Source organism: Ciconia boyciana, chromosome 2, assembly GCF_034638445.1.
Source record: "Ciconia boyciana chromosome 2, ASM3463844v1, whole genome shotgun sequence".
NCBI lineage: Eukaryota > Metazoa > Chordata > Aves > Ciconiiformes > Ciconiidae > Ciconia > Ciconia boyciana.
This window is the reverse complement of record NC_132935.1, coordinates 157,749,495-157,770,337: the sequence shown is the minus strand read 5'-3', so window position 1 is coordinate 157,770,337 and position 20,843 is coordinate 157,749,495. Positions and strand designations below refer to the sequence as shown.

The 20,843-nt window shown below is 37.7% G+C and overlaps 1 protein-coding gene across 2 annotated transcripts in view; it reads left to right on the top strand.

Annotated features, from left to right (window-relative positions):
• Nucleotides 1-7,485, top strand: part of DYNC2I1 (dynein 2 intermediate chain 1) — a 35,260-nt gene extending 27,775 nt beyond the window's left edge. Inside the window, exons 18-24 of one of the 2 annotated variants that reach the window (XM_072854693.1) lie at nt 624-685; nt 1,744-1,795; nt 3,083-3,143; nt 3,397-3,493; nt 3,753-3,884; nt 5,448-5,608; nt 6,697-7,485. In XM_072854693.1, coding sequence (XP_072710794.1) covers nt 624-685; nt 1,744-1,795; nt 3,083-3,143; nt 3,397-3,493; nt 3,753-3,884; nt 5,448-5,608; nt 6,697-6,868 — 737 coding nt within the window. In that variant the 3' untranslated portion in view covers nt 6,869-7,485. Of the gene's footprint in view, nt 1-623; nt 686-1,743; nt 1,796-3,082; nt 3,144-3,396; nt 3,494-3,752; nt 3,885-5,384; nt 5,609-6,696 lie in introns of both variants that reach the window. The other variant, XM_072854692.1, reaches the window with a different exon arrangement.
• Nucleotides 7,486-20,843: the final 13,358 nt, after the last annotated feature.

The window sequence follows — 20,843 nt, the reverse complement described above, 5'->3', positions numbered from 1 at the left end:
AGAGAAGTCTTAGTGCTTCTGTAATGTCTTTAAAGAAACCAGAATGCCTTTAGAGAAGTCTTAGTGCTCCTACAATGTCCAAAAAAACCCCTATCTAAAAAAGTGGAGCAACTTGCTTATATCTGAAAGCACTTAAAATATGTGACTGTACTTGGTGGTTCTTCCTGTGCCTTTTGCCTAATTTTTTTATGACCAACCTTTGCAAAGAAACTTTAATCCTCATGCCCCAAAATTCTCAAGCAGTGTGCTAGAGGAGTCATTATTACTTCCATTGCAGATTTTCACTTTGAAATCCATAGTAGTCCAAAGAAATGTGCTGCATATTGCAGGTTTTGCAAGATTTCATCTATTGCACTTTGTTCTGTTCCAAAGTCCGTGCAGAATCCAGACGTTTTAAAAGATGAAGACAGAGAACATCTCCTATCTAGTAGGACAAACTGAACATACGAGTTTCATGCCTTTTTCTTCTTTGGTAGAATTAGGGCACTTTCCTTTTTTATGCAGCTGAGAGGATCCTAAAAGTTTCAGAGAAGGTATTAACCTAGGAAATGTTTCAAATTGTTTGATATTGTTCAGGATGAAGGTCAGTGTATGAATATAAATTGTTACTATTCCTTCCATAGAAATGTCAGGCCCTCCATTTCAGATAGCTTCTATGGATGAAAATGGAATCCTCAATATGTGGGTGAGTAATATATGTATGAAAAGAGAGAGTATCACGTGTTGGAATAAGAAAATACTTCTTCAAATATAGCAACCCAAATCCAGGATTTCTGATGAGAATTTCCTCCCTGAGAAGTACAGCAACACTAGCCATTCTGTTGGAATTCTCCTCAAAATTTTTGACCTGACTCCCTAATGCCATGATGTTATCCTTAGGCAAAACTATTAACAGGTACATGAATTCATGAAAACAGGCAATCAGTAGTTCTGCTTCATAGGAATATGTTCACATGTTTCTATTAATTGAATAATAGACCTCAGTCCTCTTTCACACACCTACTTTATTTTATTTGAATCACAGTGGTGTCAGAGACTGTGCTGGATGTATGTGAGAAATGACATTCATAATTTATGTAAAATAAATGTTCGAGAGGCAAAATGTGAAAATCTGTGGGTAACCTTACCCTGCCTAAAATATGATGGGCAGCTAAGCACCAGGTCTGTTGCTCTTAATTACTGTTCTGACTACTCTTCTTTCTATCAAATGTTTTCAGTCTTTTTCTGATGTAGCTTTGGCTCAGCTGCTGAACCTATTGTTTGCATCTGAATTGATCTTGCTTGAGGAACTGAATGGCTCAGTGAATAATAAGGGGAATAAAAGTATTTCCCTTCTGTATTACTAGTTAAGTCCCTTAAAGTTCTAAGTAACCTTAGTAGCAACAGATTCAGGCCAAATGATCTACCCTTTCTATTTCATGAATAGTGAAAAACACAGGAAATGTGTTACAGTTCCTTATTTGGGGGTTTAGGGTGGTTTTTTTTGTGACTGACTAAACCAACAAGATGCCAACTAGTGATTAAGTGTAGAATGTAACTTCCCATGTTCTGCTTTCTGGCAGGGAACATCCAGCAGGCATGTGAAGCTATTTTTAGCATTGCAGACATTGACAGGGGATAGAGAATCTACCTGTAATCATTGTAATGTTAGACCTACCTATCTAAATGGTCCTTTAGAGTTATGTCATTATTACAACTAGTTAAAATATTTATTGCTTATTAATGTTAATATTGACTTTTCAGGTAGTTGTTGAATTACAAAAAGCGGATTTAGCTGGTTCACAAACTGATTTAGGTGAGTACTGTACATTAGAGGTAGAATAAAGTGCTTGAGTTTTGAGGTTATAAAGTTAAAAGAGAGAGGAAGAGTCAGTGATGACAAAAATAGTTTAGAAGGTGGCAAAATTACTGAGGAAAAGATTCATTCTGAATAGGACATATATCTGATATTTGGGGTTGTTGGCTAGGCATCATGAGAGAATAGCATATTTTCTCTGCTATCTGAATCTCATCTGCTAATTCTGTGTTGGTAATTGCCACCACAGACAACCACATTTCTTATAATGTCAAAGCAGGTTTCTGTGTCTTCAACAGCTTTTTTCCAAAGAATATGAGATTTTATGTCCTTCTTGGTCCTTCAGTTCTTTCTTTAGTTTTAACCAAATCTGTTACAATGCTTTTGTTGTTGCCTATATCTTCATTTTGATAATTGTCCTGAAAGTTCTCTTTTGGGTAAGATACTTAACTTAGTGTGAGAAAAAGGTTTCCGTGAAAAAAGTAAAGAACAAAGTCCATTTAGCCCTTTTTGAGTTATGTGAATGAAGAAAATTACATTTTTTGTTCTTTGAACAAATTTAGACTTACATACTTACCTAACTGGAAAAGGCTGTGATTAAAATCCTAATACATTTTAAAATACATGTATAAACAATGAAGTAATGCTAACAAACTAGAATTTTTGATCAATTTTCTAATTTATAAGCTCATGTGCAATGTCTGGCTATATTAAGCTGCTAAAGCTGGGTATTATATCTATGGAGAGGTACATTTTAAAGATATGGTCATGTGTTGACACAGTTTTACTGCCACCAGTGTTCATTTTTTTCCTCTTAAAAAATTCTTGTTTGAAGGATTTGAATTATTTATGTTATTCTCTACTAACAAGTAACATAGACCAACTTTATGGAAGCATTATTACAGTCTCTCATTACTATAATCCCTTGTCAAAGATCCAAGTGACATAAATGTGCATTTTCACCATTGATAGAATTGGGTTTTATAGAGTGATATTACAGGATGTTATATGCATACTGTAAAACTAAAACAAACATGTAAACATGTTTCCCTTTCTCTGTCCTCTTTCTTTGATTTCTGTCAAAGATTACTACTCTTCACATTTGAATTCTGAAGTAAATAGTTCTAAATTATGTAAGATTCTTGCATATCAAAAGCTGTATCTACAATAAACAATTTAATTATGAAGTGTCCTTTTACTTATTAGCTTGGATTTTAATTTGATGATAGCACTTTCTTAATGCAAAGTGCTTAAATCAGTTTAAATAATTATTTTATATAATTTTAGGTTTAATTCCTGGAGGGAAAGTGAAGTTAGTACATAGCTCTACTATGGAATTGAATAACAGGTAAGAAAACAGGGGCATTTAGATTTTACATGTGTATCTCAAAAAGCTAATTTTTCCTATACTTTATTAATTTGCTGTTATGTAAGATATATTTAACAATATTTTCATTAGTTTCTTGGGGTTTTTTTAATATACGCTTCTTCCTGGAGCTAGTCGTAGGCATTTTATATCAAGAGTTTCTCTATGTACTTGCATAGCTTTAGGAGACAACTTCCTATACTTATGTCATCTTTTACCTTTATGTTTTTCCTAGCCTTTTCCCAAAGGATGTGCGCCAGAGAATGCCCCAGACACTGACTATTAAATTTCTGTCTTCTAATCCTAATCATTTCATTGTTGGAACAAACATTGTGAGTAATGTGCTGAAATTTAATCTCATTGTTATTTTTTGTTTTGGAAGCTGCCCTATTTACTTGGAATTTTACCAGTAGACTGTATATAAAATTTATAATTTGAGACTATTACTAAAATCTGTTAACTATTAACATTTGTTAGCTGTTAAGGATCTTTTAAGGTAGCAGGTCTGTGATTTTCACTTTTTCCTGTAATACTGATAATGCAAATTTTTGTTTTGTTTTGTTTAATTAATTTTCTCTATATTGTTCGTAGGGGCTGGTAGGCCATGGTATAAGACATGATTTAAAAGTTGTTCCAAAGGTATTCAGACCCCAGGAGAGTGCACTGAGATCAATAAGCATCAATGCAATTGATTTCTTCCCGTTTGGAAAGCCACTATTTTTGGTATGAAAACATTTTAATATAATACAAGTTTCATTTTTTAATTACTTGCTGAGGGAGGATTTCTAATTTGATGTATGTAACTAGATGTGATAGTTGATTTACCTCACTAATTCCCATCTGCCATGAAGGGTGACAACAAATCTTGTGTCCTGGTGTTCGAACTTCACTTATGTAAAAGGTGGACCATCTGGCTCACAGAAACAAATGGCAATCTCACTTCAGCCTTATAACTTATTCTTTGTTTTTACTGAAATTCAGCATTGCAAGCAGGTCCTCTGCTGTTAATGAAGCCTCAGCTGTTTGTCACTCTTATACATCTCTTAGTGACATAATAATTTCAGAGACAAAATATCTGTATTGCTGTGAAATAAAGGTCTGTGGGGCAGCTCTGGGCATTCCCTGCTTTCCTTTCCTCTCCATATCAGGCATATATGCCTGGCAAGTGTACCGTGTGGTCAGGTGTGTTCAAATCTGCCCTCAGCAGTTCATATTGACACACCCACTGTTTTTATTTGTCTCCCTTGTGAAAGTTTATTCAATGCAAGTTGAATCTAATGTTGGTAGGATTTTCTATCTGCTTATCCTTGCATATATTTGTACTTGATCCTCTCTTAAAAATGCTTTCTTTCTAAATATGCCATGATTTACATGACTTCATTGGGATTGCCTAAGGTATAAAATTAACGTGTTTGGCTACAGCATACATATTTTGTCATCACTGCGCAGTCAGAACTTGGATGTTCTTACCTTTTTCCCAAATGCATTTAGAGTGATACTGACTTCTACAAGTTTGAATCTGCAGAGTCCTTTTAAATGTAAGCACAATTTGCAGAGTCACTGTAAAAAGTCATCATAATTTGAAAATTCTAGGAAGTCTTCCTAATGTAGAGGTGGCCCAGGGTAGTAAGTTATTTTCTGTTTTCATAGAATAGTTTCTTTTGCACCTGGATTAGAGCAAACTTGTAAATGTTATACTAGGCAAGACAAAGGTTATAAGAAAATATCTGGAAGCAATGATATCTGCCTGTCTTTGGATTTAGTTGTTCATTATGAATCACTTTAATATCATTATACAATATGTTAAGCACAGCCTGTCCTACTGAAAGCTATTCTTGGTTTTACAGCTTACATGTGTTACTTAATTAGCTGTCTGAATTGACCTTGCCCTGATTCAGACTACTGTCAATTTGTGCTGGATCACAGTATTAGTGAAGTTGATAGTTTGAGAACTTTTTTAAAAATAAGAAATTAAGGCTTCATCCTAGGATTAGTAGATTAGATTACTGTAGTATGCTCAGTACAGAGTTACTGCTTTTGAACTCAAAATCACATTAAAAGTTAAAATCTGGATAGTCCATAGAGTGAGATATGAGATGTGCCTCTTGAGTCAGTAACTAATTTTATTTATATGCTTGATATTCTCAAGAATCAAATTGCATTTTTTATCCTGCTTAGTTTGTTTTGTTCCCAGGAAGTATTTTCTTTTTGACTATGATATAGGTTGGCTGTTCAGATGGAAGTATTAGATTACACCAAATGACGTCAGAGTATCCCCTCATGCAGTGGAATGACAGCACAAATGGCCAGCCAATTATTGCCCTGCAGTGGGCTTTAACAAGACCTGCTGTGTTTTTTGTCCTGGATGCATCATCTAATATTTACATTTGGGATCTTCTGGAAAATGATTTGTTACCTGTGGCAAAGCAGACTATTCCATCAGAGAAGTAAGTACACTACTCTATTTTTAACATAACATTATCATCTTCATTTTGATTAGAGTTTGGATGGTTTATTTTGTTTGACATTAAATGTTCATTAGAATTTGCTTTTCTAACTGTATTTTTTAAACGGTTGGAGGTGTGGAAAGAGACTATAATGAGCTAAATTCTAGTTTATCCTTATTTACTTATTATTTTATACAGTCTGATAAAGGAGAAATAATGTTAGTATAAATCAAAACCGGGTATAGTGTTGTCAGTTGGGACAGATGTCTGTACATGGAGCAGTTGCTGTTTATATGAAGAGAAAAATTTTGTTCCCACTAAAATCACTGGACTGCTTAAGTTCAAAGATAGCTTTGCTGGATCAGGATCAACCCCTAAAATAGGCAAGATGTTGGACAACATTTTAAAATGCCTATATATAGTATGGTTACCAATACAAAGAAATATATTGTGTTCATTGTCACAAAGTAAACAAAATATTTTTGGCTACCACGTATTCACCAAGACTCACAATACTGTTCCTGTAGTCAGTGTAGAGATCTGGGTATCCCGTAGATTGATGCAGAAAAGGAGTTTAATTTAGCCTTTCCAAATTATATTCGTGAGGATTCTCTTTCCTCCCTGATGGGAGCCCTACTGGGAGACGCTGTCTTCCCCAGGCTTAAGTTAGTCTTGGTGACTATCCCCCCTCTAACTAGAAGTTTTCCTTGTAGTCTTGTAAACTATAGCAAAGTGCTGCTCGTTTTGGGAGAAAGTAATATAATTTTTAAAGTTGCTACACTGTACTGGAAAATACCATAAAATAGTTCATTTTTACAAGCTTGAAATAATTTTTAAGTCAAGATTAGAAATTGATGATGGAATCTGTGAACAGGGGAAGAATTGCCTGTTATGTTTACATTAAATGATTGCAACTGGTGAAAAGCTAAAGAACATGCTGGGACTTGAAATAGTGAGGAATATCACACTGTGATGAGCAGAAAAAAGGAATCAGCTAATTATAAGTAACCTGCTAAAAGCACGTTTGAAAACACCTATTTCTATTAATTTTGCCTCAGTTAAAAACTCCCCTGTTCTTTTGATTTCAGTGTTGTAACTATGGCTCTACTGGGAGAACCAGAAAAAACAAACGGACTGTTAGGCATTGCACTGGCCAAAGAATCTGGACAGATAGACATTCAATATGTAAAGAAGAAGTGGGCATTACCTCAGCCTGAAGAATCTGAAAAACTACATTTGCTTTTATTGCAGTCTTTTTAGAAACAGTACACCTGTCTGGGTGTACAAATTATTGCAAAGTATTTAGATGATTTTTGACGGCAATTAAAAGATTTGTAATGTAATTTTGTATTTGTATATAACTTGTATATATTTTTTAAAATATCAGTACAGTATTTTGGCTGAAACTATATATTTTATCACAAAAATGGCAGAACCAAATTTAGCATTATTGTACTTAAAAAGATGATGAACAGTACTTCATTATTGAAAGTACTCTAGATGTATATATTTTCAAAAAAATACGAAAAATATATTCGTGTAAATTATGCTGCTGTTTCTCATTATTCTGTTTTAAAGTAAATAATAGCAATCCTTTGTCTGGTGAGCATAAAGTTGTACCTCTCTATAAGCAACCTGAACGTATGCAGAATTCTACCTCTGGGCCTTTTACACACTAACACTTGGTAAAACTTTCTTAAATCCACGTAAAGACATTACGCAAACATATCAGAATACAAATTTACATCACATGATGTCTTACTTCTGATTTTGACCCTGAAACTTTGCAAAAGGAATACCTAACTCAAGTTGTCCCGATATGTGTACTACCTGTTTGGATCAAACTATGTAAACAATATGCTTGTGAGATTTACTGAAATTCTAAATTCTTTGAGATTTCTCATGTAAAATAGAAAATACTGACCTGTTGAATCCTGCAAATCATTCACAAAGCTCTTGTAGTGAGGAAGAGGATAGTTGTCTGTAATATTATTCTAATTTCTGTACACTGTTGGTAAAGTTTGAACCAAGACCAATCACAGAAAATGTCTTTAACTTTTGTAGTGTAACAACTTCTGATGTAAAAATCATGAGGAGAGCCATGATTAAACAAGCACAGATTCAGGGGGAAAAAAGGACAGTTGGAAGACAATGTGTTCAGATTTTTGTGATCATATATTTAAGATATGTACCATCTCCTTCTAAAGTAGACTGAAACAATTTGTAAATTCTAATTAATTTGTTGCAAACATTTTTCTGTGTAAATTGTTACTTAAATTGAGTAAACTCAAAGTGGCCACATGATGGTGCCAAGCCACAGCAGTAAAAAAATGAGTGCCGTATATAAACAACATTCACCACGTCAAGAATGAATTTGTTGTAGTCCATTGCACGTTCCCCTTTCCTCAAAAGCAGTGGCTGCAGTCCAGAGAGCCTGATGAACTGTCAGAGGGATGCATATTTCAGATATCATTTTCAGTATCCTAGTTCCCTGGTCAGCCATAGATTTTTATTTTTTTTTTTTTTAATGGGCATAAACACAAATGACTCTCCTCATCTTCATTGTTGGGTTTATATGATAATTATATCCACTACAAGTTAAATTAGAATAACTTTAGTAATTCAGATAAAGAACAAATGGCAGGTACTTTTTTGCAATAAGGTAGCAGAGCATCACAACTGAAATCCATAGTAAAAAAACTAAACCCAAAGCTATTTCTCTTTCCCTCTCAGAGAGACAGATGCACACACACCCCCCACCACTCACTCCCTCCCCTATTTAAGTTCAAAATTAAGCTTTGAAATTATACTAGTCTTCTGAAAGAAATCTCTTATATCATTTCATCACTTTGAGGACTTACCATCCTGAATTTTCTTACTGCAGCCACTTCTGCACATGGAAACTGTAAACAAAGGGTTGGGTTTTTCTGCCTTGTGCTGTGTGCAGTGGTGGTGGGTTTTTTCGCAATATGCAAAAAGAAAAAAATAGTGTCAACCTTCACACAGAAGTACCTGTTGCTACTTTTGAGCTGCTGTTGATAGGTATGCTTGAATTTAAATATCCAAATATTTTAGGCCAGTTATGCTTGTAGTGCCTGGAGAGCTGAGTGTGACTCAGCTGTGTTTCCTGCCTAAAAGATGAGTTTTCTCTTTTGAACTGCAAACTAATGTAATAATATAAATGTATCCTGTGCTGATAGTTGCTGTTATGAGAATGTGAGGGAAAAAAGTGTAGAAGTTGCTGCTCTCTTGCATGTTCTCTCACTGGGTAAATGCACACCATTGGAGTGATGCTCCATGTAATCTTATGTCCTGGTTTTGGCTGGGTTAGAGTTAATTTTATTCCTAGTAGCTGGTATAGTGCTGTGTTTTGGATTTAGCATGAGAATAATGTTCACTGATGTTTTGAGTTTGACTAATGTTGAGTGATGTTTAACACACCCATGTTTTAGTTGTTGCTAAGCAGTGCTTATACTAAGTCAAGGACTTTTCAGCTTCCCATGCTCTGCCAGTGAGGAAGTGCACAAGAAGCTGGGAAGGACCATAGCCAGAACAGCTGACCCAAACTGGCCAAAGGGCTATTCCATACCATATGACATCATGCTAAGTATAGAAACTGGGGGGAGTTGGCTGGGGGGCAGCAATTGCTGCTCAGGGACTGGCTGGGCGTCAGTCGGCAGGTGGTGAGTGGTTGTATTATTTGGTTTTTTTCCTGGGTTTTGTCCCTCTCTCTCTTTTTTTTTACAGAATCACAGAATCGTATAGGTTGGAAAAGACCTTTAAGATCATTGAGTCCAACCGTAAACCTAACACTAACACTAACACTTTTGCTGCTTTCCTTTTCACTACAATTTGTTGTTGTTGTTGTTATTATTATTATTATTTCAGTTATTTAACTGTTCTTATCTCAACCCATGAGTTTTCTTACTTTTGCCCTTCTGATTCTCTCCCCCATCCCACCAGGGGAGTGGGGAGGGTGAGCGAGAAGCTGCGTGGGGCTTAGCTGCCAGTTGGGGTTAAACCACGACAGCCCTTTTTGGCGCCCAATGTAAGGCACAAAGGGTTGAGATAATGACAGATCTGACCAGAGCGTGTTAAAATAAATTTGTTATAAGCATTCATTATATTAGTTTAGTAGGCGCTGGTCACAATGCTGTTTTATTTGTTTGCATGGTTGTAATTCCTCACTTGCAGTATGCATTCCCTGCGGTGCTGTTTATCACCTCTGGGAGATGGGTAAGGATTATCATTTTGCTGTACTGTGTAACATTGGCTTATGATACGATAATATTACTGGTCAAAAGGCTAATTTGGTATTTGTATTTGGTATTGCTGTCATCTCCGTACCTGGGGCATCATCTCTCAGAAATTATTAATAATGACTTTCTTAACCTTTTCTCCTCAGAGCCAATCTGCGGGGAAGACGAGGGGGATGCTTTGCCCTGTTCTTTCACCTTCCCTTTCTCCTTCAGGCTAGTTACACCAGCTCTTGAGAATTTTGAATATCCTTGGGGTGTTCAAACTAGCATGTTCCTATTCCTATGTCTCCTGAATGTGTTTCAGGTCTTGTTTAGGGTTAAACAACTATTTTAAAAAATTGCCCAGAGATCTCCCCCAAGGCTGGACAATCATGGGTGGCACAGCATGTGGGAGACTATGGGCAGGTATTTAGAGAACTTCTCACCTACAATAATCTGGAACTTCACTCCCAAACAACTACAGGATCCTGATGAAGTGATAGAATGCTTGAAAAAAAATGCTGCGGTTATTCCGAAGAGGCACAACTTATCGCACTGTGCTGGGCCCTGGCTTGTATCTACCAAACATGTGCTTGGTATTATGCAGCACCCTCAGGAAGAAGAGAGGGAAAACAAACCAACAGGCACTGTGGCTACTCCAACCTTGGTGACAGGCACTGCAGCTAAACCAGGGGACCAACCCATGCTGGTATCAGTCATCCCTATCTATAAGAAGAAATATTGGAAGCAGAAGTCAGCTCGTTTAGTAAGGGATGAATAAGATTCTCCTAAGAGGGAGCAGGAGGAAGAAGCATACTGTTCTGATGGCCAGGAGGCAGACTACTCTGAAGCAGGACCATTACGAGAACAGGAGGAAGAAGCGGCAGGGGGCATTGACAAAGCGATTGGAAAAGGGGCACAAGTCCTCAGTCTCTGGAGGCGACTTCTGTCAGGCATGAAGGAAAGGTATCCAGGTATCCCTTCAAGGAAGACGTTATATGTCACCCAGGCAAGTGGACTGCCATGGAGAGAGGTATCCAGTACCTGAGGGGATTAGCCGTGCTGGAGGTGATTTATGATGACCTGGACAACAAGCAGTTATCCAAAGATCCAGATGAAGTCAGGTGTACACAACCCACGTGGTGGAAGTTTGTACAGAGTGCGCCACCATTATGTGCCAACTCATTGGCAGTAATGACCTGGAAGGACGGAGAGGGAAAAATGGGGGATGAATTGGCTGGCCAGCTCCATGAATACGAAGAAAGTCTGTTTTCCTCCCTCATCTTGGCTGTGGAGAAACTGTCCTGGAAGGTCCAGCAAATTGAAGAGGATAGGTCCTACTCACCACCTGTATGGACCAGTATCTCAGCTATTAGGAGTCAGCGTTCCTCTGCTCAAGAGAGAGGATATAGAGGGTACACACCATGGGCTACCCTGTGGTTTTACCTGCGTGACCATGGGTAGGACATGAGGAAGTGGGGTGGAAAACCTACTTCGACCCTAGAGGCACGGGTATGTGAGTTGCAAGGAAAAACAATCACCAAAGGGGGTTCTTCCAGGAAAATTGCTGCTCCAGTTTCTAGTGGGCAGTTCCCCACACAGAGTAGAAGAGCTGATCTTATTCCTGATCTTAGTGAAGAGACTTAGTGAAGGGTGAGCGAGTGGCTGTGTGGTGCTTATTTGCCAGTTGGGGCTAAACCACGACATCTTAGCAGTTGGGCGTATTCATGTAACCATTTTTGAGCATATATCTGATCAGAAAAGTGAGAAGTAATTGTAGGCTGCAATACAAGAAATGTATTCCATGCATAAGGACTTACAAAATTGTTTCAAAAAATATTTAATTTTCCATTAGCTACTTCTAATGATTGTCAAGTTTGTATTGTTAACATAAGGTGTGGGATTTTGCTCATGTTTCATAACCAAGCAACAACATGACCCTATATATGAAAGAAAAAAGTGCACTGTTAATTCCAAATTCTTTTCATATCATTTTTACTGGTAGCTCTGATATGTGTGCATATGCACACATTATATAGGAGGTAAACACTACTATCGTGAAACATTTAAAATAGCCCAAATAATATATATATTTTTTCCACCTGTGGGCAATTTTGGAATCCGTATTCTTAACAGAATGAACTGTAGTTAAAATTAACTGGCCCATATAATAGAAACTTACCATTCAAATGATAGAAAAGTTGAATCACTATCCACCCATATTAATAACTTTTATAAAATATAACCTCTTGCTCTTAACAAATCCTGGCAGCAAGGCTGAAAAATTTTAAATATGCAAAATGCCAGAAAGTTTTGGATAAACTTCTGCTTTTATTTTCCACTTTATGAACATGCTTTGAAACCCTTTTCTATTTAGAACATAAATATTAATACTGTTTTCACTGCATTTTGTCATCTCACAGATGGGAAAATGAAGTTTTCAGTAGCTGAATAACAAGTTAACTGAGGAACAGAATTCTTGAATCAGATGGCTGATTTCTTACAACTGTTTAGAAATGCTTTTATTAACCTGTCAGCCTATATTTGCAGTAGAGCTTGGGAGAACAGAAATAGCATGATTCTTCTTTTGTACCAGAACATTTGTTTTTAATTGTACTGAAGGTGACCATCCTACCCAGTGCCATTTTGCTGTAATTAATCACAGCTGTCATTTAGTTAAGACATGTTGAAGGATAGAGGAGCATTGTAGCTTCCATAGCAATGAAGGAATATTCTACTAGCTGGAATATTTTTAGCAGAACACAGTTAAATCATAAAAATGGTTATTCTTTTTAAAGACAGATGTTTTTTTCCTGAGGGAATTAGAAAGTCCATCTAGGTTTGTTCTGGGTGTAGAAATCAGCTGGACTAAAGCAAATACTGAAGTGTCTTTGGATTACACAGACTCTTGGAACAGGCCTATCTGTAAAATTCACTTAGGAAGTAACCAGAATTTGGCCATCAGTGGCATGCGTGGTGGCATGCAAACCAGGAAAAGTTATGAAGATAGTGGGGCAGGAAAATGGCTAACGAGCCATATTTTCATTGCTAGCTTAATTTCCAATCAGGCTTATCAGGATTCTATTTATAGATAAATGCTCGTTTGTCCATGTGTTTCTGAGCCTCCTCGGCTGTGAGGAGGAAGACGGCAACTCCATTTACAGCTCCCCTTAAAAAAATCAGCTTCCTTCTCTTTTACTACCAGTTCCTGAAGGTTTCAGAAAGTATATCAATAGAAATCTCTTATCCTAGTTCCTGATGTAGGCCTTTTCATGCATTATTCAAATGGCTATAGGAGGGCCTACGTCTTGATGTTACAACATAGGAAGAGGTGATTTAGGTGCCACTCTGTGAAAACTGAGTAGCATGTGGAATTATGTGTCCTTTTCTTTTTTTAACGCTACATGAAATATCCCACTGGGAGCTATTTAAGTATGGATTGTATTTCAGACTGTTCTTTCACTCAGAGCCTCTTAGCATCACTACAGAGTTTTCCTGCTCACCTCTCACGTGCTAATCATTGGCATGAAAGGTGGAGAAGAGATGTGAGCTGCCCAGTCCTAGAAGCTGGGCATTATTCAGACTGTTCTGAAATTGAATAAATAGGATAACCTGCTTGCTGCTGTGGGGACATACTGAAGATATCCTCACCCAAGCCTGCCAGTTACCAACCATGTCCTCTTTACGAAGGCAAAGAAAAATACATTGTCAGTGTCTGATGCTTCAGCAATTGCAGTGTAGTTCACAGCATTTGGCATTCTTTAAGCTGTTAAAACCAAAGTAAAGTTCACTTGACACAGTAACGGTTCCATCCCACAAGATTTTACAGGTGGAAATAGAGTGACAACAAACCAAGCCAAGCAAAAGACAATCATATCAATTATCGAAATTACACTTCTGATTATATTTTGCAAAAGCTTAGCACGAAGGGGGAAGTGTTTACATATACTCTTAGTGGTAAAAATTATAATTTTTTTTTCTTTAGATCACCCATGCCCAGCATTAGCTATTTTTAAAGAAGTCAGCAAATGCAATTATGCAAATAGTTGTTGACTATGGCTGGGAGGAAGGAGATGCTTCCTTCCCTCCTTGCAATATTTTCCACAGCCTTTCTCTACAAACGCTGTGATTCATTCAGCCTTTCCTTTTTATGTTCTCCAGCTGCTGGTACCAAGCCCACTATACTGGGGATGAAAAGATGTCCCTTAATCAGATCACCTGAGACCTTGAATGGTTTAAAGTGTTTTGATAGCTGGATCTGGAAGCTGTAGATTTTTACCTCCACAGCAGATATTGCATTGGCAGTAGCAATGGAGACTTTCTCCATGTCTGACAGCATGCAATAGTGAACCAGTCCATAACAAAATAATTTCTTTATACCTCATGGTTCGAATTGAAGCAAACTGAAATCAACAGGAATGTTTCCACGTATATCTTGCATTTCTCCTATACAGGCTGTGAAAAGTAACAGAAAGTAAATTTCTCGCTGCAGGTCTTTATTTTTGCTGTATTTATATACAAGTATTTATGGGCACTGATCATCCCCTGCTGCCCTCTCCCCCCCCCCCCTTTTCTCTCCGTCTGCTTTCAGAAACTATGTTGTTTTCTCTTGGATGGTCAACATTAATATTGGTTTGATGCTGACAACTGCCACTTGAGAAAGGTAAAAGCACTCAGTCTATTTTCAATAGTTTAAGGTGGTTTAGGTGGAAAAAATTCTCTGAATAAGTGTTGAAGAAAGTAATTTGTAAATCCATTAAAATGCTCAGAATGAATTGAATGGCACAGAATTAGGAGAATTCAGGTGTGTGTGAGATTGATTTCCAGCTACTAACAGCAGCCAGACCTGGCCAGCCTGCCTCCTTACTGAGGTGCCAGCTCCGCGCTCTGGAGATCCTTGTCTTCTGGATGCAATGGTGATTTATGCTAAATCCTGAAAACTGTCGCATACCTGTGTTGTTAGGATACTTACACCAGTATGAGGCATGAGGAAGTCTAGTGATCTACAAGATCTGGATTCAATTTCCATCCCTCTCAAAATTTCCCATGTTACGGGGAGCGCTGGCTCTCCCTGGCCAGGCAGGGAACAGGTTATCCACTGCTGCTCTTGCCTGGCTGCCGTTCGGTGTGACCTTGGTGTGCCTGAGCGTTTGCAGCAAGACAAGGCCAGCTCAGAGAATCCTGCTTTCCATCAAATCTGGTTTTGGGACAAGAAGGGGACATGTGAAATACAGGTTTAATTGTGCCTTCTTGTCCTCTGTGATGATGCCAGTTCAGACACTCCAGGAGCTGCATTGTGTACACATTTTCCGTTTGTAATCAGAAACACAGTTTCTTCACAAAATATGGTTTGTCAGTCTTGGTGGCTTAGTGCAATGTGGTCCTGAGTTAAACTGACCTTAGACTGGCATGAGGGCATCAGACCAGATTTACGGAGGTAGACTAGAGTCGAATTGTTTGGTAGGATTGATGGGCTTGATTTTGAGTGCGAGGAAATCTGCTTTTTTCTTCTCATTGGGTATTGACATAGTGTCAAATACAGACTCAAATAAAAGCACTAACACTTGTACATAGTTAGAAAAATCTATATTTTTCCAGGATGTAGCTTAAACTTTTTGACACTGTGCCATTAAACTGATAGAATTTCAGCTCCAAATAATTTATATCCTATTATAAATTAAAGCAGCCTAAGCACTCTGTTTTCCAGTTTTACACTGGTGCAACCCAATTGAAAGCAGCGATGATACCCTAGTAAAAGCAGGAGTAAAGTAATATTGTAATAGCCTATACTACCCATTGACATTTATAACATGATTATTTTTCACCTTTAGTTGAACCCTTACTTCTATTGGATTCATTAAATTTTGTAATATATTTGTTGCCCTTCTCTCCCAGATGTCAAGTGGTTTTTGCTTTTAGGAGTCTGAAATATAACAGCTTCATAACAGCTTCACTGGAAACTAATCCCATGCACGGGTCAGACAATCTGTTGCTGCTGAATAGGTTTAATACAATAAATAAAAAGCAGTTAGAATATATTATTAGTCTTTTTAGTTGAGCCTTGATGTGGCTACAGTGTTCTTTAAGAGGTCTTTCCTCTTAGCCAAAAGTTCTGCTTCACCAGCTGATAATTTCACTGCTATTCCTCTTTTATGTTGTCTGTCTTGTGACCAGGCAAAACCATTCAACTCATCTAGAAGACAGTTGTTGGTCTCAAACTGCAGTGTTTTTTCTCTCTTTTATAGAAAAAAAGACATAACACAGCAGCTGGTTAGACACATTTTAAAAGCCACATTTTTAATCCACTTGGTTCTTCTTGGAGACAGAAGAACAGAGAGCTGGGTAAAATAGAGTTGTTTAGAGACATGGAGAAACTCTTCCAGAGGCTTAGAGAATGGATAGTCTATAATCAGATATTTTCTATAATTTTTAAATAGCAGAGTCAAGCAGTGAACCCTTACAATGAGTTACACAAAGATGTGATTTGCCATGACTACACTCAGTACTGCAGATCTCAAATGCCATATCTTAAGGGCAAAGAATTAAGAGAAAAATTTAATAAACTTTCCTCATCTAGAATAATATTTTACAACCTTTTGGGAGTCAAGTTCTATTGTGATGTTGAAATAAGTAACCAAGAAAAGAGTCCTTGTCTCACAGAGCTTATATGATGTAGGTGGAAAAGGTTGGGTTTTTTTTTTGATTGCTGCATTTATTTGCAATGGTAACATGATACTCTTAATGACTGTGCAGTTGAGCCAAAGGGCAGGCTGATTAATACCAGAAAAGTAGGATAAAGAAAAAAAATGGATCTGAAACTGCCCTTCTAACCTTCATTTAGAAAATTAATGATTACTGAGGTTACTTTAGATATCCAACTATTTTTCATGTTATAAGACAGTGTCAAAGGACCTCATTTAAAGATTAACTAATCCAAAATGATGAAATTCACATTGAGTATAATGACATTCCTTCACTGGGGTTGTTGGGGTTGGAATGCAGGACCTAGGTTACAGACAGTACATTACTGTAGATTCCCTACGTTTCCTTAGGCTTTTAGTTTACTTGCTCAATACTTAGCATTTTGGCCGTTCAGCAAGGTCAATTCATTAAGCAAATACATTACTAATTATGTTGTGGCTGCATGGGGTCCATGTTGTACAGATACAACTGAAAACTACCTATCCACAGTCTTCAAAGACATTAAGAGTAGTTTACATTTGTTTGAGCTCCAATTTGCATTCCTTTCATATTTTACAAAGATAAAGATAAGGATTTCACAATATACTACATTTCATATCCTTACATCCATGTCTTTAAAAACAAAAAACTTCACTTCTTTAGTGTCTTTACTGATCCCTGAAGTTCAGATCTTTCTAAAATATCTATCCATACATGAAAATAGCCATATTCAGACAACAGGTCGATCTTATCCCATCCACAGCAAATGCTGGAGAAAGAAATACAGAATAACACAGGAAGCATGCAATGATACTTTTCTTCCAAGTATGGTATGTCTTCCAAGCTTCTGGCAATCTGTGGCATAGGAATTTTCTGACTCAGATGATAGGAGATCACAGTGTTTAAGGGAGAGAGAGGCATTTTTTCCCATTAATTCATCCAATAGCTTTTAAAAACTATTTTTATTTTGGCCTCCAAAAATTTTGTGCAATATATTCCACCAAATAATTACACTGTGTAAATAAATACTTCTGTTTTAAACCTACTGGCTGATCAGTTCATTAACTATGTCCTAAATCTTGTATTATCTGGAAAGGGAACTTTAGCTGGGAAATAAATAGGGAAATTATTATTTCCCATACTATCTCTGTCTCTTAATGACTCCTCATAGAGAAACTGTTCCAAATATTCATCATTCATCTCTATGTTGAGGTGAGTTGCATTTAGAGCATGATTTATGCTCAAATGTTGCCTCACTTTCAACTACAAAGGTGTTTTCTGAAACAGTCACACCTGGGAATACCAGTAAATTGCATCAGACCCTGCTCCAAGGACACTTGTTTAGATAAGGAAAGTAGTTGTGTGTTGAAATTAGCCTCAAGCAGAGCCTGGGAGCTTCAGCCCTTGCACAATGTAGATGTAGCCTATTTGACTCCAGTAAAGGTCAGTAAAGGAATACGTCATTACTCTTAAAGTGATCACTTTTTAAAATAAGGAATCCATATTTTGGCATAGTATAAGGCTAGTGATGTGGTAGGTCAACCAGTTTGATCCCCCCCCCCGAGAAATGAGAACGGTAGCTTTCATTTAGAGATTGAAGATTTTCAAAGTAGAGCAGAAAGGAAGGAATGCTGCAGCTGGGGCAGGACAAGTGACCGCTGAAGCGAGTGGAGGGGTTACCATCCTTAGACAAAGAACCTGGCAAAGAACAAATGCCCTGTGATCCAGTGGAAACTTTGGGCTTGTGAACTCCGAGTTACAGGACCCAAATCTGCACACACCTCAGGGACAGACAAACTCCAGGTTCTTGTGACCCCTAACGGTCCTTTGGCATAGCTGTACGTGTATCCAATAAGCCTCATCTAGTAAAGGATGGACTATCTTTGTCTTAGGTGCTGACTGCTTGACTGACCATTAGAAAGATTTGTCATTTTGACAACAATAAGTCTGTGTGTCCTTTTACTGTTTTGGTTTTCAGTGTCTCCAGAGAGATGTTCCATTTCAAAGTGCAAAAATAAAACCAAACGGATATCCAAAACTGAGCTAGTTATAGGAGGCTTGGTAGAGTCCATGGGGGGAATGAGTCCTCTGCATAATGCAGTGGAAAAGCTGTGATTATTTAGAAAGGAACAGATTATCTTTGACTTTATAGAAGACAGTAATTCTCCTTTTCTTAATCATGCCTCAGTAGGCATCTTTTTAATGTAAATAATATTTGTTTGATCCATAATATTACCATTTTTAATCTTTTCAGGTGGAAATTAGACTATCAGAATGAGTCAAGGTGTAACACATTAGCAGCTGACAGCTGTTGGATTAAACTGGCTCTTAACCAGTTTGTAGGAAATTGTAGGAAAAAAACACAATTTGTTGATCAGTATTGATCAATATTGATCTCTGAAGTCAAAAGGTCACGGAGAACAGTGACATCATTCAATTCCTAAGAAAGAACCAAAGAAAAGGATAGTTATCTTGTTTTTAAAACACACTTTCAAATACACTAGCAAAATATTGACATGAGAAAGGAATATGGGAAATATCAATCAATGGAAGTTTTAAATACAAATGCTGATTAAATAATATAAACATATATATATTTCTCTGTATCTAAGACTTAGACACGTGATATCTGGGTTTAGGTAATTTAGAGATCTAATTTAGATTACAAAGCTGCTTAGATTTAGATTAAAAAGCTGTTTTGTAAACATACGCACCACCTGCTGTGTGGCCATTACCTCCTCTTGCAGTCAAGCTTGCCCTTACCCAAGGGACCTCAATCCTGGGCCAGGGCCAGGGCCAGGCACTACTGGTGTCTCTGCCAGGCAAGAGGTGTCATTCATGCATTATAGCAAAACAAGCCAGATATAGGATTCAGCGTTCTCTTAGGTTCCTGGAATGTCCCAACATAACGGTCTGTAGGGTGATGTATTTCAAAGAGGGAGAAAATTGTTCCTCCATGACATTTCTTGGAGCTTTTATGGCACAGTACGATTGACATGATTCAAATGAAATGAAGAGAGACTGAGGCAATATTAGTCACTGTGAAGCTCATAAATGTCTTCATCTATGTCAATGTGGATCTGAAATCTACTCTCCCCAAACCATCGTCAGTCTGACAGACTAGGGGTTTCATTATAACAATATAATTTACCTCCAGATCTCAAACAACAGAGGCAAGACACCAGTTCCACAATAAAAATTTCATCACGGAAAGCTGCTGAAACCAAAGTTTCTGAAGCATTGTTTTAGTAGTTTCTCTGCAACACATTTCTTAGAGATAAAATATGTAATATTGCAGTGTAGACCAATTGGCACTGCCTCAGAAAGGGCTATGCAACCGTTCACTACTCTGCCTTTCAGCCAGCTTGTGCTGAAGCCGGTACCATCCCCATGAGCAGGCACTATAGGTATATATAGCAAATGGGCTGTAGGGCATCGAAGAGGCTGACAGCTGACATAAAGAAAATCTGCAATGTCAGGTTTATGCAGCTCTGGCTGTTGATGTTAGAGTCATTTGCAATATTTCTATAATTTCCATAATTCAGCAGCTGAGTGAGACTTAGAACACACTCTCCCAGGGGATCTCAATGTCTGATCTCCAAGAATGGTCGTGAAAAGTTTCTAGTAAAAGTGACATGATTCAAATGAAATGAAACAGTGAGGCAAAACTAGTAGGTACATGTATTTCATAAATGTCTGTCTTTGTGTGCATGTGGGTTTGAAATCTTTATTTTCCTCACCCCCATCACTAGTCTGACAGACTGCATTAAAAAACATGGATTTTGTGGGGGATGACAGGGGAGGGAAGTGGTGCTACTCTGTCCCAGAAGCAGAATAAAAAATGAGCACAGATTTGGGGTGTTTGCATTAGAATCGCACTGGAAAACACTTCAACCAGTGACCTGTGGACTGCACCTTGGGAGTGTTGAGACTGAGCTCCTCCTTTCAGACATCTGGCAAAGCTCTCCTCTGAAAGCACTACCTGAAATACTGCTACTTTTTTGAGGGGAATCTCAGGACGCCAGGTTGGCTGCTGAGGCCACCGGTGTCTGTGATATAATTGCAATGGCTGCTGAAAAAGCAGATGAAGACCCCAAAGGTATAACAGAGATACACCTACAGGTTGTATCCTACAGGCTGTATCCTAAGGTTCTGCCTCTTTAATCTTCTTCATCCCATGGTGAAGGTGAAGACCAAAGCTTCCATATGGCATGTCAGGAGGTAGCGAGAAGAAAGGTGCCCGTGTTGCTGTACAAGGAGATCAAGATCGTAGGGACTTTCTCCTCCTTACCCTCCTCATGGGATGGAAGAACCCT